General features: G+C 39.3%; 1 protein-coding gene across 7 annotated transcripts in view; it reads right to left on the bottom strand.

Annotated features, from left to right (window-relative positions):
• Positions 1-26,176, bottom strand: part of LOC109968637 (RNA binding protein fox-1 homolog 3-like) — a 644,376-nt gene that overhangs the window by 75,603 nt on the left and 542,597 nt on the right. For 6 of the 7 annotated variants that reach the window (XM_020615037.1, XM_020615034.1, XM_020615039.1 and 3 more), the window contains 3 exons: positions 10,327-10,380; positions 2,114-2,206; positions 322-382 (listed from right to left, as the gene is read on the bottom strand). In XM_020615037.1, the coding sequence (XP_020470693.1) occupies positions 322-382; positions 2,114-2,206; positions 10,327-10,380 (208 nt within the window). The remainder of the gene's footprint in view (positions 1-321; positions 383-2,113; positions 2,207-10,326; positions 10,381-26,176) is intronic. The other variant, XM_020615038.1, reaches the window with a different exon arrangement.

Genomic DNA, 26,176 nt, shown 5'->3' with positions numbered 1-26,176 from the left:
CAAACCAAACTGACTGCCTCTTTGACAAATATTGATTTCATTAATCAAGTATGAAAGCAGAATTTGCTGTCTGGCTTCCATTTGAATAAGATCCTAATGACTTACTTTTTCATAAATGTAGCTAAAGTCTATATAAATAAATGTAGCTAAAGTATGCTCTGTGATGCAGCCATGTCTGATACTGGTAGTGAAATGAATGATGGGGAGGAAAACTATACAGTGGAACCTAATGACTAGGCAAAGAAGACATGAGAGTGGGAGAAATGAAAGAAAGCAGCATTTAGATGACAAAAGATCTTGGGAATAAAACTGGATTCTTACCATTTGTGTAAGGGTTTGCCACCTTTTTGTTGGTCATTACTCTGGCTGTGGCATTGTTTACCTGTCAGCAGACAGAGGTTAGTGTGAGGACAGATACACAAAAACACACCCACACAAAGGAGCAAAAATTGTGCATAGTGTGAATATTACAGATCATAGCCACTCTCCATGTCATGCTGGTATTTCATAATTTCAACAAGTGCAGTGCAACTACATGCAGTGAGTCAAACATCTGATGTTGAAACACAGTCAGCAACATAACATTCAAGAATAACAAATCCTCCAACCTAAATGACCGTATGCGCTAGGTTGTTGTCCTTGCCCTCTGTACCACTCACAGAAGGGTCACAGGGGCAGGGACCCTTTTATGATGGGACAGTGCTATAGTAAGTGTTTGATTAGGTTTAGGCACAAAGCCAACATGTTAGGTTTAGGTTAAAATAAGGTTAGAAGACATCATCACGTTTACAGTAATAAGATAATAGAACAATTGGGGCCATGGTTAGAAGAAACAGTAGCGACTGTCTGTTGGAAATGGGAAATGAACAGCCCAATGTTTTGCAGACCCCCCTCCATACACCCGACATCCTCTGTACAAGCACATTGTCACTGTATATTAATGTTACCTAACTTGATCTTTTGCTCCTGTGATTATTGCAACAGCCAATAGAGGGTGCTGTCACTTGAATGCAAAATAAATGTGTAATTTTGGGGCATTTGCTCGCCACTGACACCGTCTCATACAGCTACCAAATATCATGTATCAACTAAACATAATTATGGGCCATAATAAGCTGCTTGAACACACAACCTATGGGGCCGTTTTTTTATGTGAGGAAGTGAGCTAAAATGCAGGTTAGGTTAACTGGTGACTCCAGACTGTCTGTAGCTGTAAATAGGTTTTATGAGTCTGATTTTGGTAATTTGTGGGTGAAAGGACATCTAGACTTGAGGTTAAATGTGGGCTACTAATGACTGAAAACAGACTTGTTTTAGGGAGTGATTTCAAAAGCTGCAAAATTTAGTGTCATCATTTTTTTTTACCTATATTAAATTGTTTTTGTTGCATAAACCTAACCAAACACAAAGCTCAGTGTCAGTGACCTGAGCTTTGCACACCCACTATCCCAAACATCTTACCAGGAAGCATAATGCAGGCAGCATTTATGTTTCTTCCCATTAGAATAATTGTGAAGGTAAAAACAATAATTCTGCTCCTCTATTTGATGAACCCTAATGAATTAGGATGGAAAAAATGAAACAGGAAGACGAGTGAGCGGATAAAAACAGGGATTTTACTCCCCATGCAAGAGGATGCTGACATCCAAATAGGATACTGCTATGGTTTGAGGGCGGTTTTAACAAGGTGGAAGGCACACTGGCGGATCACTGATCGGGGAGGCCATTATTAACCAGGGAGTTTCTCAACTCAAATGAAGAACCACTGTGATTTCATGCACAAGCCACAAACTCAAACATGTGACACCATCCATCATGAGCAAAGTAGAATTCAATATGTGCATCAAAAACACCACACCACACTCACACTACTGAATAGGTCTGTCTTTCTCTTTGTCACACACACTTACGGATCAGGGTTCAGCATGCAGCGTTCAAGGTGCAGCAGGCAGGTGGGAGAGGGGAAATGGATATAGGAACACAGGGGAAGGAGGGGGTATTGCAGGATACGTCAGGCAGGCAGAGAAAGGAAAGAGAGGGGGTCAAGGTAAGGAGGGGAGTAAAAGGAGAAGAGTGGGGACAAGAAGTAAGGAAAGACAGGAAAAGGAGGCACCTCTATTTTGCGTCCCTCTACGATTGTACCATTTAGTTTCTCCCGTGCACGGTCAGCATCTGCACTCGTTTCAAATGTTACAAACCCAAAGCCCTGCAGTGGCCAGGAGGTGGGATTGAAAATCAAGTGACAGAAGAAGGAAGTCCAGAAATGGAATGACGAAACAATTGGGGAAAATAAGAGAGAAGAAAAAGACACAAAGTACAAATGACAGAGCTGCAGGTCAGGAGGTCTAGATCTAGAAGCAGAAGCCAGAGAGATGTCAGGCTGGTTAGACACACATGAGAAACAGAGCTGGAGTAAGGAAAGTTGGGACACAGGACATCAAACCATAGACAAGAGCTCTGATTATATTTAAATTGCCACCTCATTATTGGATGTGCGTGTGTGTGTGTGTGTGTGTGTGTGTGTGTGTGTGCACGCGCGGAGGTGTGGTGGTTCTGCTGACATGCCAAGGCACTGTGGAGGAGCAGGGTCATACACTTAAAATCTCCACAGCATCAGTCAGCTGCGACGCTCTGAGCCCTAGGACGCAGCTCGCTCATGAGACCCTGTCTACTTCTCACACTGGGCCTGAAGATGTAGCTCACTCAAACAGCCCATATGAGGTAAAACATGCCCCCAACCCCTAACCTGCAATACCTTGTCTATCTATCTATGTCAGCAAGCTTAAAGTAGGCAGAGAGTAATAGCTGAAAACTCCTCTCTGATCTCATTGATCACTGCCTGCATGAAGGGCCCTATATGCTAAATGTTCCATCAGCGTTGTTGAACTAAACTCAGGAATTCTCACTTCATGAACTTCCAAAGAGACATATTATAGCCAGGGGCACCAGTTTAATAACTTTTTATACTATGGGCACATAAAGCAAGATTTCTGTTGTGTTAATTTTACAAGCCTTTTACATCTATATGGGATTTAAAAGCTCAGCACACAAACACAAACTAAATGACAAAATATATAATTTGTTTGTTGCCTTTCAAACTAGGGGGCGACAGTGGTGCGGTGGGTAGAATAGCTGTTTCCCAACTGGAAGGTTGAAAGTTCAAATCTCGGTGCCTGCAGTCCACATGTCGAAGTGTCCTTGGGCAAGACACTGAACCCCCTGTTGCCTGTGATGGCGCTGCATGTACACACAGTGGCCCAGGGCCCTCGGCTCCAAACAAAATTTCATTGTACGTGTTACAATAAATAAAGCATCTAAAAAAAAACAACAACCCTTTCTGTGTCTTCTATAAGTGGCTTGTCATTTGAACATAGATTACACTTACATGAGAACAAATAACTGACATTGCTTTCCTTGGGGGAGAGTCTTTAGTGTCTGTGACTACAATACAGTAGCTTATAGAGGCTTGGCAGTTCTATCACATACAGTATCTATCCATCAAAAAATAATCCATTTAAGGGGTGCACTGAAGGATTAAATATAACTAAATGTAGAAGAATTACACTTGAGAAGAGATGTGTTTCTCTATGGTCAAGAAATACTAATTTCTGAGTTGCTCTTGTTTAGCACTGCAACCACAGTACAAGCTGTTCAAAATTAGAAGAAACTGTTTTCAGCCATTATTGTTCTAGTACAACACCGTTCACTTTGGCTCATTCAAGTGGCATCTGTTAAGTGCAAATAGGAAGGCCAAAAGAGAAGTTTAGGTAACAAAATGATGATTCCAAAAATACACACTGGTAATATGCTATAAGATGCTGATAGCAACTAGATACCACAGGATTCTAATATCATAATGTCATAGTGATGTTAGAAACACCAGGAAGAATGTAAAACTTGTTCATCTCACTGTAATGTCACTAAACCTTATAAATAGGGATAATCCCCAGTGCCTGAAATAGTCAAGTAAATTTCAAGTGACTTCTTTCTGTTGATGTTCATAGCATTTTCTGCCTGCATGAGGTTTGAATTTTTATGCATGCCTGACACTTTCCTGGTGTAGAAATGTAATAATCATAAACTGTATGCACATGCACAAGGATTGAACCACTGAAACCACTAAATTTGACAGTGTAGGGATATATACATTTCCTAATTTTAAGATGATGAACTCAGTGGTCCTTCTTGACTTCAGGTAGTAAATGTAGTTCCTCACCTTTTCTGTCTTGTTACTGCCAGCGTTGCTGATATTATCTGCTACACTGCCTCAGATTGAAGAAGGTAATAAGAATGACGTCCTGAAGTCTTTCTAAAAAATTATAACCTTTATATTCGCAAATATTTTTCCCTTTGTGGGTAAGATTTCCAAACAGCAGGTCCACACAGCTGTTTCAGTTGTAAACCCAAACTCCAGGCTTCAAATCATCTTCCATTATTCTAAAGTCTATGATTATATTGCTCCCTGTACATTGTCAAATTGAGGCTGGTGCTTGAACTATGGGTTTTTGCTACACAGAACAGTCCTTGTGCCAGAACCCCTGCAGACCCCAGGAACCCAGATGTTTAATGTTAAATTATCAGTCTCACAGCACAGCAGTTAGTAACCTGTATTTTTATTCATTTGTCAGATGATGTAGATGTAAAATAATGATTTTACTGTCTCTACAGCACACCACCTCATCGATGGTTGCTGGTTAACATAGCCTATTTCGGATCTTAATGAACACTACTTATGATCCACAAAAACTACAAACAATATTACAAAAAATATGTAAATTAGAATGATTGTTTCAACCTATACCCAAACATAGAACCTAAAAAAAAGTAAATAAGGAAAAAAAAAAAATAGGTGTGTCGAGATAGCATTGCAGGCAAAAGGCACACACTACACTGCAAAAAAGGAATTTCAAGAAAGTAAAAAGCCTTGTATCAAGGAAATAAGTCTTATTTTAAGTCCAGAAAGAAAATTTATCTGGTCAAGTATGGTTTGCATTAGAAAAATAATCTCATTTTAATAAAGTATGGCTAATTTTTAAGAATTCTTGTCAAGCAAAAAAATCTGCCAATGGGGTAAGATTTTTTTGCTTGATACAAGATTATTTGTTTAAGAATATTTTGCTTCTTTCTAGTAGGTCTGTTTTTGCAGTGTAGGTGGAATGGCTGTGGGTTCATCTCTGGCAGTCGTGACACAGCCGGGATACAGAACAAATGCTTGCTGTGCACATTATTTCTGAATTTATGGTATGGAGGAGAATGAACTCCATTTGCTATGCCTGGCAGACAGGCCTGCTAGACAAGAAGCCAGTCCTTTTAGCTTAGCCAGTTATTGCTCTGTAATTTCTTTGCCAGATAATACGTATGTGTGCAAATAGCACCTTTTAACGTGATCTTGTATGCACACACAGGATACACTGCTGAGTGTAAAAAACACACAGGCCTGCCTCGGAAAGGAAGGGAAAGTACATTTAACAGTGCAAAGTGAGAGCAAATGTAATCCTTCTGACACTTTGTTGCCATTACAGCCCTTCACCCTAATGCTGATAGTCTGCTTTCTTTTCATTATTGTGTGTAAATAATTAGTGGTTTAGGGAATGGGATGCAACCAGACAATCACTGAGTGTAAACAAGACCTGTTAGAGGTGAAAGAGTGCTTACAGAAAAAAACATTTCTCCTAATGGACAAGGAGGGGAGCTGAGTGCTTCATCAGGAACTACACGTCCTTTTGCAGTCAAATAAAAAGTAATAAGAAGTCACTAAGATAACATCAGGATATTTAGATGGGTGATAAATCAAAAGGGAAAACTGCCATGAAGTGTCTTAGTAATCAAATCAAAATCAAGCCAAAATGTATTTATGTTGTACTTTAAAACAACTTGACCGAACATGACTGAAACAAAATAAAATGATAGACATAGGGCAAGGCAAACACATACATTTTTAATAAAGATTTCATCTCTGACAGGTCTGAGACAAATCTAACATTTGTTGGTAGGGAGTTCCAGAAGCTTGCGGCTGCTACAGAAAAAGCGCAGTCACCCCAGTGACATTGTTTGACCCCAGGGGCCTCTAACAGGAAACTGTTCGCTGGTATAAGAGCTCTCGGAGGCCTATGCTATTGCACAAGTTCACTGAGGTATTTTGGGACAATGACATTTAAAACTTTTAATGCAAGTAACAACAACTTAAACCGAATCCTAAAATGAATGGCAGCCAATGAAGAGAGGAGAGAACAGGGGATATATGATCAAATTTACGTTTACTCGTCAGGAGTAGTAAGCCCACCTGTGCTCTGTTGGAATGTTTTAGCTGGCAAAGACTTAAGTAATATACAACTAGAATTACCACTTCACAGTTCTACGGCAGGGTTGCAGCAGTATCTCGGTTTTATGGTATATGTGAAGGCTTCAGCCCTGGGATTCACTATGTGAGGCCCTAAGCTGACACTAGCAGTGAAATTAGTTAGGTAACGATCCTTTTGTTTTCTTTGTTCACGTGTGTAGATTTAAGTTGCAGGTAGATTTTAGGCATTTGATTTCACATTAGGTTTAGACATATTATTTAGACATATACAATTTATCAATGAAGAGTTAATTTTGTATTGTTAGTGTGTGTAAATTATCTTTTTGAGTTACCATGTTCCTGGTCCATGGATGGGGTGGTCCAGACAAAAAGACTGGACTGAGGCAGCAGCAGGTTTAAATACCTTCCACTAGGCCTGGACTGCACCAAGTGCCCAATACAGGAAAGAAAAATATGCAGTTGTTAGCAGATTGTCTGTTCAGTGTATTTTGGTAGATTATTTAGTTAGTATCTTTGTCCATTGTGTGTGTTTCTGGTTTGGCCAGCTATGTTCCCCATTTGTGCCATTTGTTAGTTCAGTTTTTTTTTTAAAGTTTTTTTTTCTTTTTTAGGTGCAGTGCAGTTCAGTTTGCTGTATTTTGAATTTCCTTATCTTTTGTTGACCTTTTTTTGGGGCCCTCAGTAAGAAACCTGTTGGACTAAAATATGTCATGGTATGAATATCCCGATTTGTACGTATGCATCATCTATAGGTGGGTGATGCAGATTTAATTTGATTTCATGATTTAAATCATGTGAAGTACTGGAAAATGAATATTTATGGATGAATTCAGATATGGATGTTTATTTTGGCAAATTAAGCAAATGGCTGACAAATGAAAGCACACTTTTTTTTTTTTTAATTATTTAAAAGTCCAGTACTGCTCTAAGTCATTCTGGCTCCTTTATTTGCAGTATTGCCAACAATAGCTTAATATATATCTAGAGCTATATGCTTATTTTGTTATATTACACAGCTCAATTGTATTACTATTTTTTATGTCTCCCCTTAAATTATTCCATAGTTTTACCCCACTTATGGAAATACAAAATCTTTTTTTGGTTGTACGTATAGCATGAATTTTTAAATTTAACTGACCCCTTAAATTGTATCCCCCTTCCCTTTCATTAAATAGTTTTTGAATTCCACCAGGTAATAAATTGTTCCTGGCTTTATACAAAAACACAGCAGTCTTATATCCCACTAAATCAAAAAAGTCCACTCTACTGGACTCAACTGTTCTACTCTGTCTACTCCACTTCAGTCTACCAGTTCACTTGACTGTGCTTCAGACCACTTCAAGGATAAGCTCACTTTATTTTAATCTGCATTTCCCGTATCACCTTCTCTGTGGTACACATTCAGGGAACAAGAAGTTGTTACCGGGGCAAGGGTTTAGCCTCTGAAAGAGTTCAGAATAAATGTAATGTCAGTCAAATGGTTTGTCGTGCTTCTCTGAGTCAAAGATTAGGCTTGGGCTGCAGGCTGAGGCTACCTACCCAGGCCTAATCTTTGCTTTCCTTCTGACTCAGAGAAGCATGACATTACATTTATTCTGAACTCTCTCAGAAGCTAACCTTTTGTTTTCCTGAATCTCTACAATTAAAGTAATGATAGCAAAACCACTGTTAAAAGAAACAGAGCAGGTTCCAAAAAGCAACGTTATCATCACATCACCCTGCAGGAGCAGAAACAGCTCTAGTTAAGAGTTATAACTCTGTCTTGCTCTAGGTGAGTCTGGGGCAGAGCCTGCATTGACCCTTGAGCTCCCACTCTAAAACCATATTGGCAATCAGAGAGGATTTTATGTCTATCAATAAATGTTTCTAATCTGTTATTAAAGAGTTTTTCCAAGATTTTTGAAAACTGTGACAGAGAAACTGGTCTATAATTTGTGAAGTTGTGCTTATCCCCAGATTTATACAATGGAATAACCTTTGCTATTTTCATATTAATGGGGAACTGACCAAGTCAAAATGACATGTTAAAAACATGGGTTAATGGTTTGCATATCCCCTCAATTGCCCATTTAACCATTGTCATACTGATACCATCACTATCACTGGATGATTTATTACCACATTTGTTCACTATCTCTATAATTTCCTTTTCAACTATTGGCTTCAGAAACATAGAACACATATTCCTTTCAATTGTATTGTTATTTATAATGACGTCTGTACAAATGCTACTTGCTAAACCAGGACCCACATTCACAAAAAACCTATTAAACTTCTCAACTACATCCTCAAATCTGTTGACCGGTGTATCATTGTCCATAAAATATTGAGGGTAGTTACTCCTGCTGGTACTGTTTATTTGATGTTTGTATTTTTTCCTTTTTTTTGGGTAAATAAAAAGCCCATCTTTTTTTAAATTTAGATGCTGTGTCCTCTGCCTTGCTGTTCGCTCCCTAACAGTGTACCATGGTATGAAAATTGATGATTATCATACCATGCACATTTGCTTATTACCAGTATTGAAAAAAAAAGCACAATGTGTGTGCACCTTTCTTCCCCACATGCAGACATATAGCAGAGAAGGAGGCTGATAGCTAACCACCAACAAAGAACTTAAAATCAGCAGAGCAGGAGTACTTTGTATATCACAAAAACAATCTCTCTGTACAGGTCAAGTATGTGTCCTGCTTATAACTTCAATCCCAAGCAATAAAGCGCATGAGCATTTAAATGTCAATCATAAAATGTAGTATTGAAATAATTTTCAACATTGTATGTCTGTTCTCTGATCTCTGAATTATAACAGGACTCACACTGATCTGACCCCAGAAACACACTCTGAATGGTAGTAAGAATATAAGATATACAGTATAGTATAACATCTTTCTGTATTGAGTAGCCAACTAATACTTTAAGTACAGTTGCATGATAATACTTAATTTTACTTTTACTTGTAACAGAGTGAGATACTTTTATATTACGAGATTAGTACTTTTATTCAAGTAAAGGATGTGAATACTTCCTCTACTACTGGTGCTAACATGCAAACTAACATGCTTTAGTTATATTACAGGTTATAGTTATGTGTGTTTTTATTTTATTTTATTTTATTTTATATCATGTTTATAATTCTGTTTCTTCTTTAGGGTAAAGCCTAGGCAAGGGGCCCTTGCCCTTGAAAAAAAAAAACCCCCCCCCCCCCAATTCTTTTGAGGGTCGTTGTAGCTGATAATAATAGTAATTGTGTGATAATATATACTGCTATCATTCTCTGAAAATCTCATACCATTGCTACCTTATTCTATAGTATTCCTCTGCCAACCAGTCAAATTCACAGGAAGGGGATAGACAGGAGGCCACCTTTGACCTATGACCACCAAACTCTAATCAGTTCATTAGTGAGTCAAAGTGGACACTTTTTTCAAATTTGAAGAAATTCCCTCGTGGCGTTCCTGACACAGTGCGTTCACAAGAATGGGCCGTGCCGACGTAGAGCCAGAAGACATAATCCATCTGGCCACAGCTATTGCCACAGCATAGAAAGGTTGCTAGAAATATTTGTAGTATCATCTAATCATAATGAGCTGTGTTGTGAAATATGATTTCAAATGTTTCAAATTTCAAACAAAAACTAGATATTTTGTTATTTTATTTCTTTGTTGTGTTTGTAGTGTCTGGCGACATAAAAAAAGCAGAGTAGAGACTGAAATGTATGTGAAAATGATACAGTTGCACTGTCATTTGAAGTCAGTTTCATTTTGTCTGTGCGTTTTAAATTTAATGCTGTCCTGGGTGTTATAGCTGGGTGGAGCATATTAGCACAGAGTTTATTTTTACTTCTTGGCACTAGAGGTTGGTCAGACTGTGTGAATTTTTATGTCAGCATTAAGAGAAGTACTTAGTAATAGGTCTGTAATCATTATTAGACAGATGGAAAGAGAACAGTGAAAACAATGAGAGGAGAGCAGGAGAGAAGGAGGGCAGGGGAGAAATACAGCAAGCAAGTGTGGTAACAGCACACTTACCTTGGATCCTCGCTCATTGAAAATAATCTCCACATCTAAAATCTTGCCAAATTGCTGTGGAAGATGGGGCAGGAAAAGCAGAACAAGAGAGTAAATAATTAGAACATGGCAACATGCACTGTTCTCTCCTACTGAAAAACAAACAAACAAATCAATAAACCCAAACTAAAAGAAAGAAACATTACACAGCTCCATATTAGAACACCCTCCCCATCACTACTAATAAGGTCAAGCAGTCAGTGCTCTGAATTAACAAACTCCTCTTCACCCCCCTCTTCTACTCAGATTAATAAAATATCCATTTACTCTTAATGCTGTTTAATGCTGTGTTTGCTCTGCTGTGGTAATAAAGTGTGTGTGTATTGGGGAGTAGGACTATGCAATGTTAATGAACGTTATGATGGTGGATGTGGACGCGACAGCGGTGCCTCAACACGCACCGCTGATCTTAATGATGCCCATCATCTTGCTTTTCCTCTTCTTTTAAAAAAAAAAAAAAAAAGGCAGAGCTGGAGTATTTTTAGAAATACTTCAAACAGGAAAGGAGGGGATTCTGGTTTAGGGGATGGAGGGGAGGAATACGAGTTACACTAGTGATACACTATACAATTATCTGCTCCCAGTGAAACCCATCAGAGGCATTACCTGCCAAAGCCCTCTCTCACCAGTCTAACCATGCAGTTAGGACCTATAGACTTTCTGATGTGGTTCTTGATTGGCTCCATGCTTCACTTTAATTGTCTAATTATGTCAAGTGATACTTGGTGCTCACAGCCATGCCTTTCAGCATATGGATGTTGGTGGTGAGTGTGTGGCTGTCATACTTAATTGTTTTAAATTGTAAAATACTTGAACTTATAGCTTTGGCAGACACTCCAGCAGTCACTGCTGGGACGTATATTTGTTTTAGCCTTACAGGACTGTATGTACATAAAATGTGGTCATACAATGTGAAGTGATCTGCATCTAAGTCACATAAAACACAAACTATGGTAATCTGTCATGTCTTTAAGTAACACAGTCATTAACAATCACAGTGCCAGTGGAAAAAGTAAGTGAATCCTTGCATTTAATAACTGGTTGCATCTCCTTTGGCAGCAATAACCCCAAACAAGTGTTTCCTGTAGTTGTTGATTACTGCATAATATTCAGGAGGAATTTTGGACCATTCTTCCTCACAGAGTTGCTTCAGTTCAGCCATATTCTTATGATGTCTAGTGTGAACAGCTCTCTTAGGTCAGTGGGTTAAGGCCTGGTCTCAGACTACACTACTTCACAAGGTGGATTTTCTTTGTTTGATGTTGTTCTGTAGTAGATTTACTTCAGTGTTCAGGGTCATTGTCCTGCTGCATCACACTTCTACTGAGCCTTGGCTAGAGGACAGCCAGCCTGACATTATCCTGCAAGAAACTTTGATAAACTTCATTTTGTCCCCAGTGGTGGCAGCTGTCCAGGCCTAGTGGCAGCAGAAGATTTCCAAACTATACTCTACCTTTGAGCTGATGTTTTTATGTTGTATACAGTGCACTTTTTACACTATACATAGTGTCACCAACCTTAGTTTCATCAGTTCACAAAACAATTATCCCAGTAGCGTTGTGCAGTGTGAGGAAACATGCTCACACTTAAATGATATTGTTTTGGGACAGTGGTTTTTTTCTGTGGTGTTCGACCACAGAGTTGTTACCTGGAACAACACCCCATGATTTACTTATGGTGGTTGTAATAAACAAAAATATCAATCAGCTTTTTATGCTGTGTTGTGGCTTTATGCCAATTTTTATATATTGATTAGGCCCTTTTCCATTTGTATGGATGCCGATTCATTTATATTTGTTATTGTTGAAAATACAAAAAATATAAAATACAAAGCCTGGTAATTTACATTTTTAATTAAAATCTGTTGTTTATAATCAAAATTTTATTTTTCTTTCAGTTTCTAAAGATGCACACACTATCGTATCAGCTTTTTCACTGACAGTAACACCCAGAAAATGCAGCATTAATTTGACTAGAATTCCAAATTAATTAATGTCAGTGTAAAACAGCAACTACTTCAGCTTCAGTATAAATAAATATCACTAAAAACCCAGATCAGTGGAGGCTCAATTTGAGCCTGTGCTGGGCTGGGATGAAGTCGTGTCTCTGTGAAACACAGCCAACCTTGCCAGGCACCACGGTAATGCGCAGCCTTGTGCTCCCCATCATCAGACTTGTACTTTGTTTCAATAAATAAATAAATAAACAGGGAGCAGAAAGAAGAGCAAAGGCTAGGTCACAACAATAGCATCAGCCCCGATGAGGAAGGAAATTGTGTGAGCAAAGCAGGTCACATGTCAAATCATATACATTTAAATATATGTTGGAGAACAACACACAATGTCAAAATATATGACATACATAAAGAATAAAAAAATAAACAAATACACAAATGAATAAGCAACATGAATAGCAGCAGGTTTCGGCTGCTCTCAGACCCTCAGGCAGACTACTCCAACAACGTGGAACATAAAAACTAAAAGCTTTATATAAATTGTTATGTGCATTAGCCTCTTTATTTTGTTTAACTTTTGTTTTTAATGTTCACATTTATTTTGTCTGTTGGCAGCAGTCATCTATAAAGCACTCTGAATCGCATTAACCTGTATGAAAGGTGCTATACAAATAAAGTATTAATTCATTGATTGACAGTGTATTTACTTGTTTAAGATAAATATATGGAAAGTGCTCAGGATGTGATTTGAAGAAAGAAGATTGTTATTGATTTCATTACACTAAAATGCAAACTGCTCAAATTACCTGAGACAATGGAACTTTATGAGGTTTAATATTTTTGAATGAATCAAAGATTTAATAGTTTTTAGTGTTTTTCACTGTGTGGGTGCAGATGATGTAGAGTTCAGTGCTGCAGGTGGCACAGATCCAAGCTCTATGTCTGCCTCTCTGTCACTCTGTCTTTGTCTCAAATTGCTTGCGCCCCTGCCAGTTGAAGGGGGCATTTAAGGTGCTTTTGCATCGCCTGGTACTGGCTCAACTCCACTTTGCTCGACTCAACTCTACTGTCTTTTGGTACCGTGTGCTTGGTTTTCCACTGCAGATAGTCCCCTCTCTGTGTAGCTGGTTGTCATAGCAACACTGCATTACACTGCCGTGATGTCATCAGCAACCGACACAGTAACAATGGAGGACATTGAAGGTATGCAGTTCTTGATTCTCACTATGCGGCTGTTTTTAGTTAGTACAGTAACTACAGTAAAGTAGCAGTTAGCATTAAATAATGTTGCTTTTAAAAATGGCACTTTCTTTGTTCCAGGACATCTTGCACATTGATGACGCAGTTTCTCTGACAAATCACTAGTCTGCAGTGTTTACACTTCACCATTTGGTCATACCAAATGACAAAGGTGATACCAAATATAGTACCAGGTACTATCCCCAACATTTGGCTAATGGAAACGTCAGTAAAGCGAGTCAAGTTGAGTTGAGCTGATACCAGGCAGTGGAAAAGAGGCTTCAGAGAGAGACAGAGAGGGTGGATATGCATTGTGTGTCAAGTCAATAAAGCTGCATAGTGTGTGCATATTTGTCAGTGACTACTTCTATATTATAAATGAGGGAAAATGTCATTGTGTATGATCAAAGTAGAGTAACCGAAATGTCTGTGCTGTATGTAAGAGCAAAAACCAAAAGTGGACTGCCCCTACTGTGATTTTCTGTTTGTCATGACCTTTTCTCCAGCGTGTAATTCCAAGTGCAGGTTCATAGTTTCAATTAATCAACAGCAGTAAGTAGATATAGGTTAATTGGTCAAATTTTCACAAATTACATCTTAAGATGACAGTATATTGTGTATGATTAATCTTTTGAGATATGCTGTGTGTGGAATATCTGCAGACGTGTAATGTAGTTAACTAAGAACATGACTTCAAACATTAGAATTCAACAGCTGCACAAATTACAGTCTCCAAATTCAAAAAGACTCAACAAATGTCAGAGTTAAAAAAAAAGAACTTTGAACACAGAATTTGTATATAAATGTAATATCTAATAGGCAGAATGGTAAGGCAGTGATTAGTACTGCTGCAAGAACGTTTTGGGTTCGAACTCTGGCCGACCAAGGGCCTTTTTGTCTGGAGTTTGCATGTTCTCCCTGTGCCTATGTGAGTTCTCTCCAGGTACTCAGGCTTCCTCCCACATTCCAAAGACATGCAGCTTAGTTTGATTGGTGACTCTAAATTGCCCGTAGGAGTGCAAGTGTCTGTGATTGTCTGTCTACATTTCAGCCCTGTGACAGACTGGCGACCTGTTCAGGGTGTATCCTGCCTCTCGCCCAGTGTCAGTTGGGATTGGTTCCAGTGACCCTATTCAGGAATAAGCAGTGTAGATAGTAAATAGATGGATGGGTGTATTTTCTAGGAAACAGGGCCAAATAAACTGGCAACTGAATGGATTTGTATTGAATGTGACATTTACTCTCAAAAAGAGACGTTTGTGAGCTTTCATGGATAATGCTCTTGGAAAATTACTGTCTCAGTGTATGAAGGACCTTAATGCGATTTTAATCAAAAAATCTGAATTTTATTAATACAAGTGAAATATTTTGCATTGTTTGAGTCGACATTGTGACCACACCTTAAATTTTATTATCACAACGTAGAGCGTTCAATTTTGCAGGACATACACTTTACTGATGCTTGGATCTCCAAGCGCTCACAATAATGCAACATTATGAATTTCAACCAGTTTATGCCAGTAGGCCTATTCTTTTTGTCTCTTGGAGAAAAAAAAGTGGTGGAGCATCGTTCCAATGTGTTCCGGCAGCACCACACCTATGGTTAACAGTCACTTTAAGCAACGGGCTGTGGCCTGTGGGTGGCCCATTCATTAACCCTTTCATAGATTTCCATTGAAGGATTTGCTGAAACAGCTTCTTTTTTCAGTGTGACCATGCACCTGTATATGTGCGCGTGTGTGTGTGTGTGTAATAGTTTGTTTTATCAGTCGGTATGTCCTTCAGATCACATAATTAAGAATCAGGGCAAATGAAAGCACGCCTCCACTAAGCCTAATGGCTGGGATGAAAGCTACCTTTAATTGTTGTCCACAATGGCCGTGTTTTTCTTTAGAACTAATTACTCTGTCAGCCACGCCATCAATAAGGCAGACCAACACACACACACACAGAACTACAGGTCCATACCCACCACAGAAATAAGGCCCTAGCTAAGCACAAAGTCAATAGTCTTGATCAGTGAACTGATTAACAAGAAACAAGGGGGTGATATACCAGTATGAAGTTTGTTCAGTTCATATGGTGCGATCACACTAATATAATCTTTTATGAAAGTTAGCTATGAATTTCCCTACTTAGCACTCTGCTGTGGGAAACAGCTCTTAATTTGTTGACAGGCTGGACCTGGTCTGCATTTTCCCCATCTGTCTCATCACTGTATCCCTCACCTGCCTGGCTCTCCAGGTTCCCTCTACTATTGCTGCCAAATAAGTCCGTTAATTTTCTGCACTGGGAGGCATCACTCTCCTATTTTCTCCTGGAAAGCCTTTTCTTTGCATTTTTTGTCCATGCTGAGAAATGCTAAACTTTCTGTTCCTGCTTCCTACCCACAACCGCTTCCAGTCTTCCAACTATTCAATTTACCCAGCTTACAAAGAAAGTCACTTTTGGCTTTTTCCTGTTTAGGGGTTGCCACAGCAAATCGTCACACTGACGGCACGTGTTTTATACCGGATGCCCTTCCTGTTGCAACCCTGACTCAAACCCGTGCCGCAGCAATGAGAGCGCTGCACCTTAGCCACTAGCCTACCAAGGACGGCTAATCTACCCATCTTACAATGCAGCCAAATTATTATTATATCAGAAAAGGATTTTATCTAAAATATCCAGTTATTTACTTGTTACACACTATTCTTTAAATATTCCTTAATAACATCTTAGGTCAACTAAATACTGTGCAAAACTAATATGGTCTTAAGTGTCCAGTGACACAGCCTTCATTGGTTATTTCAGACTAAATTTAACACTTCATCAAAAAGCCAGAGTATCCTGGCTTATAAAAGTTTCTCAGTACAGTAACATCTGAGGGTTAAGGGGGTAGCTGCCACAATAACTGCAGGTTGCTATTATGTGGGAGGTTTGGGGTCTTATCCTGGATTAATAGCATGAAAGAGGTAGGCCTGCAGGGAACTCTGTTCACAGGTTGATGCTAGTTAAATACTAAATGAATATATCAATCATACAACCTTAAGCAGTGTTTGGAGCTTTAATATGTTTCAAATATGCCACCTTAGTGTGAGAGGTAAGCTTTATTCCTATGTCCAGGGGTTAGCATATCGTGGCCTTTAAACAATTGGAAAGAATATTCTTTGGAATATACAAAATGTGTGTTTAGGAAAATAAGTTGCATCTGGTGCATCTATCTGCCCCAACATGAGTGACCTACAACTATGATACAGTATCAATCCACACCAGGTGTAGTTGTTTAGACTTAAAATAACACACTCTTATAATGATCATACATGACAGTAACCATCACAGGACCCATATTGTTGGTTTCTGCACTGTTAAGTTAGGTTGTTTATTTTATGGATAGTAGGTTTGACAGCTGCTTTGGAATTTGAAAGAATGTCCAGATTACCAGGCCGCCTATGTATCAGTGTAACACCCATCACAAGTTTGGCTATGTCTGCCACTGCACAATATTGCCTGATAAACAAAGCAGATAATTTTGCACACTAAAGTCCAGCAAATGAGATTCTGGCACACACTTGTGACAAGCCAGAAACTCACTTTTCCCTGTCCATACATCAACACTGAAAACACAGTTCTAGGAATCTTCACCTGCCTGGATTTTTCCAAAAATCCAGTTTTCAGTGACCGAAAATGCTGTTTGCATGTGGACAAAAGACCAAAAAGCACAGAAAAAGCTACGTTTAAAAAAAAAAACACATGTACATGTGGACAGGGCATGAAAATAATGGTGAACACCAGAGAATGAAACATGGCCTTCACTTCACAGTCAACCGCATAAGCATAAGCATAAGCATAAACCTTATTGCCAAGCATTATCAAAAATACAAGGAATCTGACTCCAGCCCAATGGCCCCCGAAGTGCACAGCAATAAAAACCAAATAAATACAAAATATATACAAGTTAAAAAGCACAAGTTAAAAGGACAAACATAGACTAGCTGTTCAAGAGTGTAATGGCCCTGGGGAAGAAACTGTCTCTGTGTCTAGATGTCTAGGTGTACAGTAACCTGTAGTGCCATCCAGAGGGTAGGAGTTCAAAGAGTTTGTGTCCAGGGTGTAAGTGGGCTGCAGAAATCTTCTCTGCCCTGGTTTTGATGTATTATTAGTTTGGAAACACTGAATCCAACCCTTTCTGTGCTCAAAGTGTGGGCACCATCTCCCAGTTACCCATACCTTTTGATTGAGAATCAGAAACTCTGCAGATAGGATATTTGAATATTAATTAATAATATCTGGATGAGCTCAACATTTCATTCCTTGACTTTGGATTTGAAAAATCATGACTGAAGGAAATCCATAAAATCAGATTTGATATTATGATGGTGTCTTTGTATCTGTACTCTTTGAGGCTGTACATTTAATGCATTCCCTTTGTGTAAGTCAAAAGCAAAGACATTGAGCTTATCTTCCTGCCAGTGCAATTTCTTCTTCACTTCAATCTCAGTCCTCATGTAATTTTTCTCAGGTGCATTTCTACTTTTTTGTGCATTGGTGTGTTTGGTATTTTCTTCCCATGAATGAGTGCACTTATAGTGAGGTGGGAGGAGAGGCTGAGGCTGTGTTTAAGCTGATTAGTCAGCGCAGTACAACTAGCTTTGACCCAAAATAAGGGTAGTGATACCACTTCAGACCACCTTTTATCACATTCACAGGTACATTTACAATTTTCTTGAAAAGTGTGTAGGGATGAGGTGATCTGCAGTCAGTGCTTGGGAATCCAAATCCACATTAATAAAATGACACATAATAACATATGAAAGCAGCTCATGAGTCAAGCTAAATAACAAACACCCTGCAGATGTCCTGAATAATCCTGTTATGCAGCAGGTACAGTCAGTCCGACCTTACTGTGGCTGTTATCATTGTTAAGTTAGAGTTTCTTCAGATGAACAAGTTTCAATCAGACATATGTACCTTCGTTATTACTGTTGTCTGTTTTTCCATTTTAAGTGGGTTTGATCAGCTTTCAAAGCAGCTGTAGTTGGAGATAAAGTGGGCAACACATCCACTGGCTGTGTACTCTGGTGGACCACAATCAGTTTGAGCACAAATGCAATGATTACAATGTGATTTTATTGTATTATTTTAAAAACAGTGAAACATTTATAAGGTTACATGTGAGACCCCCATGGATTTGACACAATGGATGCAGCTGCGAGTAAATTATGCCATAACCGCTGCTGGTTATAGGGCCAGAAACTTTTTTCCTCCATGCACAAAGGCTGGTCAGTGATATTAGCAGATTTTTGAGTGAATAATTGCAAAAGTCAATTGCAAAACACGTCCATTTGCACCTGTACTCTTCTCTACTGCAGGAAAATTGAGCCCATTGTGTTGCTTAATATGAAATAATATTTTCTCAAATTACCATCCATTGTTTATCAGCTGAGTCATATTGCTGCTTTGTGTGCTACTTGCACTCCACTTAAGACGATTTTCCTGCCTTGGCCACTACATATGAAGCACACTGACATGACCAAATGTAACACAGCTAGTAATGCTGGCTGCGGCCAGAAATGGAGGAGGCTCAGGACCTTCAACGACGAGGGCAGTGAAACATTGCTTTTCAGCCTGCTGTTGTGTTTTAAAAGAAACAAGTGTTCCAAAGTTTCAGTGAATTTGTCCAAACATGTGATATAAACCCAGTCTCGGAAAAACGCTTCAGTACCAACAACACAAGAAACAACACAAACTGTAACACAAAGGTTATTTCCTATGCTTTGTGATCACATATTTTTTTAATGGAAGACATAAAATATTATAATCCTCTCTCAAGTTGTTAGAGTGTTTACATCTTAAATCCCCATGGCCCATGGAGGAACAGAATTTAAAAAGTGACTGCTGTAGCATTGCAGTTCTATGTGCAATATACTGTAAGTGACTGAGAAAATGCTATAATCACATATGAGCTGCTTTTGAGTCCAGCTACACTACTGCTTTATATTATTCAAATCTTTATTATTATCATCATTTACTTCTACTTGTACTGTTATGGGATTCTTGGTATATTTACAGTACTTATATGAAAATGATTTATATAGTTAGCATTACTAGTGATACAGTACTGGTTTGACATTTGATGTATCATATCACTGCTTTCTGATTCTTTCCACCGATCACTGCTGCTTTTCTACATTCTCTGTTTTTCTACATGTATCCCAATTCCAGTGTATGGTCTGTGATGGTGGTTGTGTCCATTAGTCCAAATTAGAGCGGTTTTCCAAGGAGAAGTGTAAATCAGCCTCAGTAAGCTTACAAAAGCAGCATGGTGCTCTCACAGCTGGGAAAGACATCTCTAATAAGACTGCAAAGTCATACTGTGATGTGAGTGTCTGTGTGTTTATCAGAGCAAAACTACACAGTAAGTGTTGAATACAGAACCACATATGTGTTATATTTGGTTCTGTATTTTAATACTTGTTTTTATTTTTAGATAATACTTAAAGTAGCGGCTGATTTTCAAAAGAATTCAGAAAAAACACAAAAAATACAGCTATTTACAAAACAGATATATATGGAAGTGTCAGTTTTGCCCGGCTGCTCCTGCCTCTCTCACCTCCCTCTTTGTTTTCGATTCCTGATTACGCCACATCGCACACCTGCCGCACATCCCTTAATCAACACCACCTGCATTCACTTAGCCCTTCACTCTACTTAAACCCTGCTCGCAGATCATTCTTTTGCCAGTTTGTTGCTGTTTCCATGCCGACAACCCGCGCCACTTTGTCCTTATCTTCTTTGTGTTTTTACTCTTGTGTCACTAGTAGTTTTTGCACTCTGGATTATCACCTGCTTTTCCTTCAGTTCCTTGCTACACCTCTCCTGCTCCTCCTCACCATCGCTACCACAGATTACAATCTCCGGACCATACGCTTAATCGCCCTCCCAGTCTCCACCAGCCAGGTCGATGCACAGTCCTACAAACTGCCTCCATTCACTACCAACCTCTACTCTGTCTCCGCAGTCTGTTCCATCTCCACTGGCCAGCCAGTGAGTGACTATCTTTTCTGTTCTGCAGCTCGGCCCTCCTTCTCCAAAGTCCTCATAGCACTTTAACTATGCTGATCGACACCTGGTTCCATAGACTTTCTTTTCAGTATTTATGTATTGTATGTCCACTGCACTTGTAAATATTTGTATAGCACCGATTAAATTAGCTTGCACGGAAGTCAGCCCTCTGGGTCTGTTCTTTTCCGCTCACTCACCCTCCCGTGGGTGAGCGAATCCTATCAGGACGAGATTTTTGGGTTGAGTGTTTACCAGCCAGTCAAATCAAATGTTTGATCAAATGTGGTCAAACCATTCACATAAAATATAGTATTTAGTTGTTAATATTACTCCTGGCCCAGGAGCTGCTGATACAGTTCTACTGAAAAATCATTGATTCTGGTCTCTGCTCTTCCATCACTGTCTGGTTTGGCTCAGCAACCAAACAGGACAGGAACAGACTCCAGTGGACAGTCAGGACTGCAGAAAAGGTCATTAGTGCCAGCCTGTCCTCCATGGAGGACCTGTACACCTCGCAGGTCAAGAGGAGGGCAGAGAAGATTTCGTGTCCACACGCTGGACACGAACTGTTTGAACTCCTCCCCTCAGGATGACGCTTTTGAACTCCTCCCCTCTGGATGGCGCTACAGGTCGCTGTGCACCAAAGCAACCAGACACAGGGACAGTTTCTTCCCCTGGGCCGTCACTCTGATGAACAGGTCATCCAAGTTTGACTATATAACAAGATACAGCAAACACCCCAGTCCACTAAATATAATCATTATACACACCTAAGACCTCTTTTTACATATATCAATCAATAGAATATTGTTTTGTCTCTTTGAAGACTTATAAGTGAGTGCACTTATTATATTTTAATTTCATGACTAATATTGTGTGTGTATGCTGTATGTACATATGCTGGTGCATTCACATGAAAACTGCATTTTAATGTTGTAGGTGGCTGTGCTGCACTGTTATTTATGGATTGTAAAAGTAAAATATTTCCCTTTGTAGTTGAAATAGAAAGTGGCATAAAAGGATTATATTTCAGAAGTACCTCCAGACTGGTTTAAAGTACAGTTCTTCAGTAAGTTACATATGCCAAGTTTTGACAACTCTGCAAAATGCAGTGTTGTCAAAAGTCCCCCAAGAGAGGGTCTGGGAGGCTCTGCAAAGTAGCAGGTAATTTTGATGATTGCTCACAAATTTGATATAATTCCTGTGGTAATGGCATCAAAAATATAACATCTCAAACCTGATGACATCACCCACAATCACCACTGCCAATTGTAGTGTCTTGACTTAATACTACATAGAGCAATATCTTCAGTCACTGTCCCTCTTTATTCTGAACACTCCCTTGTCCTAACACAAACATACTGGCACCTTTGTGACAAATTGTGACTCAGTGCAAAATGGCTTCATTGTTGTACTGATATGTTGGAGCAAATCAGCAGGTTTTAGATTATAATTACACCTTGCCTTGCCTAGAGTGAAACCTTATGGAATAATTGGGGAAGCAAATGAGAGTGTAGCCATGAACAGGAGACATTAAAAAGAATTCCCTTGATGGGAACGTGCTACCTGGAATGTTGGAAGCCTCCAGAACAGGTGATTAGGCAAGACTAGGTGTCATTAAAACTCCATTAATGCAAAACCCAACCCCTGCATGCACACTCACACAGCTGTAGATCATACTGTAAGTGTTTGTGTTTATGTGTGTGAGACACAGTGAGTGCACATTTATGTGTGCTGAGGATCTAATGACTCATTTAGGACCCCTACCTCTGGGAATGTGACAGTAAAGACCCTCATGTGGCGGGCTCACTAAGTGCCTGCTTATTAATTAAATACAGCTGAGGCTCAGGGGACAGCTGCAGTCCAGCATATCATCCTGTCAAGTTTCACTCTGTGTGGGCCTAAATGAACAGGGTCCTGTGAATGCAGCCCAGCAGACATTTTGGTTCTATGCATCAGAAATAATTACATGAAATTCATGAAAGGCCAAAACAAACCCCACAAAAACTGACATGTGGTCAGACTGGGATTGTTTCCCTGCTGTTTGAGGGATGTAGAAATCTAAATAACCCTGGGCATGTAAGTAAATGAGCAGTGTGAATTTTCAGTCCTGGGGAATTATTGAGTTGCAATACTAGATTACATATTTCAGCCACATCTTGAGAATGAGGGGATTGAATCAGTAGAGTGGTGCTGTGAATGCCAATTATCATTCTACCATTAAAACCCTCTTCCCCGGCCTAGTAATTTCCCTCCAAATGTGTTTTTCTAAGTATGAATTAAACTGAAATAAGCCAGGGTAATGAACCCAGTTTTATTCCTTTCTGAGGATGTACTTTTTCTGCCTCGTGCATCTCTTTTGCTGCAGCCGTATCAACAATCTGGCTTTATTCCTCTGTCCTGAGCTGGATTTTCAGAGGTGTTTGAGGGAGTATTACTGTGTATTATTGTGTAATTCATAGAGACAGACCTCCAGGTTGTGGCTGCATCACCTCTGATTGAACTTATTTATATGGCTTTGTTTAATGCTCTCGTATTGCTTTTCTATTACAGCTTTTGCTGAAATGACACAGAATTCCATTTGCTGTAATGCCCCAGCTATTGCCTTTGTTTGCATTGTGGTAGTAGTCTAGCAGAACCATAATGGGAACTTGAGCCAGTTGCTCACAAGTCCCATTTTAAGTGAATGGAGGAGAGTGCCACTGGAGCCCATTGTGGTGAAGGCTGAGCCCAGATGGAATGCAAAGCTACTGCCCTGCCCACAACCATTAATCCCTAAAGCAGGACCATTAATGGGAAGGAAAAAGAAGATGTGTGTGAGAGGTATAATGCATGTGCCTGACAGCCTTTTACATCCTCTGCTTGCAGAAAGCCACCAAACACAGTGGACCAAAGCTGCCAAACTGCTCTCATGAAGTGGCAAAAAAAGCAGTTTGGGAAGTCACTGGTAAAACTAGCATTAATTTTACAACTTTTCTAGTAACCCTGCAAAATTATTGTCCAAAAAAAAAAGGAAACTGAGAAAGAAATATGCCTCAACAACACAAATTAAGATGTCTGTGCCTCTAAAAGAATTCCATAAAATTTGTTGAAACTAGACTGATAACTTGAGACCGATAGCTTACTTAAATTAATGCTAGGGCAAACTGTGGAAGATGTCATTTTATAACTTTGCAATTTCTCAGTTTGTGCTATCAGGAGCAGATGATAAATCTTCAAATGGGGGATGACAGGAGTAACTTTCAAGGAAATCTTGGTTTTATTACAACTTGGATTTTCATTTTCAGTTTTGTCTGTCATTTCCCACTATGGATGGATCATTGCACAGACCTACAGGGGACCAGAGGGTCAGGGGGCCCCCAGGCCAAAGAACTGTGAAGGGACGTTTTGTATTAAAATAAGTACAAAAAGCCACCAAATGAAAAACAAACAGATGTAATGCAACTACAAAAACATACAAACTACTAAAGAGATAGAAAATGAGCCCCAAACACAGAAAACTGACTGCAAAAATATGCAAAATGACAGAAACACAAAACAACTATAATGTAAAACAAGTAAAAATTTACACAAAATTCCACAAGAGGACACAAACTGACTACTAATCACATGGTTGCTCAATCTGTGGGTCTTGCTCCTGAAGGTAGGACCTTTTAGATGTCTTTGCCAGGTGCATAATGTTCTGACATTCCATTCAGACTATTATGTTGGAAGTGTTACCCAAATGTAACAGGAGTGATCACTGCCCTCTTTACTTTAATGTATGTAAAACTGACTTATTCAGACATGAGACCAAAATGTAAGAGAACATTTCCATAACACAGCACATGTCTGAAACGCTCTTTAGTAAGCAGAGTAGTAGATACTATTACTGTCAAGAATGATGGTCACAATTATGAAACCAATAAATCTGATGTTATTTGTATTCTTTGTTATAAAGGTGTATATTTCACATGCAACTTTGTATTTTATTTTTGTAATTAATAAACTTACATTAAAAAAATGTGCACTTATTTTGATGGAAAAAGTGTCATGGCTCCAACTCTCCTGAACACCAGTGATCATTCTCTTAATGGGGCCTAGTAACTTCTGAGCACTGCTGACTGTAGTGTAGCTACCAGACTACCTGTCGCTTTCACTTCTCCCCTTCTGCTTCTTTTTGTTTTATCAGAATCTCATCTGCCTTTGGTTAATTGTGGTGCAGTGCTCAGTGCCATGGAGGCCATGCTAAGTGACTGGAGACTGCTTGGAGAATGTTGCATGAATTTTTCTTCTTTTTCAAGAATACACGTGACCGAAGACAAATCCAAACACACCTACCCATAACACACCCATAACTGGAGCTGTCGCCCCATATACACCTTTTAACGTCACTGAGGACTCCCATTAGTTGTGATAATCTCTTCCACTTCCCCAGCTCTGAGGCTAGGGAAGGCCCACTCCACTGAAGGGGTGGCCTCTATCTGTGGGTGGTGATGTCAGTGGGGAGTAAATCTCAGCTACCTATAATATTATATAATAGTACTGGATATGTGCCAATAAAGCTATATTCAGTAATGTGCCTAGGTAGGTAGGTAGTTCATCATCAGTAAACACCCAGGCAGGATCATATCAAGCATGTGCTTTCTCTCTTCCTTTCTTCACAGGCTGTCAGTGTTTCTTCCATTAGCACAGTACTGTATTAGCTGCCCCATCTCACTTCTTCTTTATTACCTTTCTCTTTAGCAATCAAACATGCCGAGTTGTATTTCTGGTACACAGTGAATTGCTTTGTATGGAACCCTAACTTTCAGAAGTCACTACATCTATAGCTAGTCATTCTTTACTCTAACAAAAGGTTTCACTGGTTTACAAGGTTTTTGTTTCCTTCATAATTTCTTGTGTACCAGATAGAGTTTATGATGCTGATCGCAGAAATAACTTCAAAATTTTCCCATCACGTACGGTTCTTGAGAAATGGCTAACTCTGTGATATAAAATACAAATTTTTCAGTTCAGGCTTTTCACATATAGTCTGGCAGTAGCCCATGATCTTCGGAGGTCAAAATTTTCATATTTTACTGCCAAAACCGATGCAATTGAAACTGGAATCATTTAGCTAATACAGTATACTGCAACAAAAAAATCGACATGCGTGCATTGGCAACGCAACCCTATATATAGGCCTACCTAGCAGAAGCAGCAGCAGTCATTCTAACTGAAGTCAGTGTCAGTGAGTATTACGCTGAAAATAAAACTAGCGAGCTCAAAGGCTGTGAATTTAATTGTATATAGTTTCTGAAATGTTGCGCCAATGTCGCAATAGCCATGACACGTTTTGTTACATATGTGGTGAGTTCACTTTGAAAGCACAGAAACGGAGTATGACAGCTCTCATAAAGAAGGCATATGAGTTATACTTCGGATGCAAAATTGGAAACCAGGACAAATTATGAGCTCCTCATATATGTTGTGCATCTTGTGCTACCAGTCTGCGTGCTTGGCTGAAGGGTAAGCGTCCATCCATGCCGTTTGCTGTCCCAATGATTTGGAGGGAGCAGAAGGATCATGTAACTGATTGTTACTTCTGCATGA

The sequence above is a fragment of the Monopterus albus genome, unplaced genomic scaffold (genome assembly GCF_001952655.1).
Source record: "Monopterus albus unplaced genomic scaffold, M_albus_1.0 scaffold156.1, whole genome shotgun sequence".
Lineage (NCBI taxonomy): Eukaryota > Metazoa > Chordata > Actinopteri > Synbranchiformes > Synbranchidae > Monopterus > Monopterus albus.
Note: the sequence above shows the minus strand (reverse complement) of the source record. Positions and strands in the feature narration are given on the sequence as shown.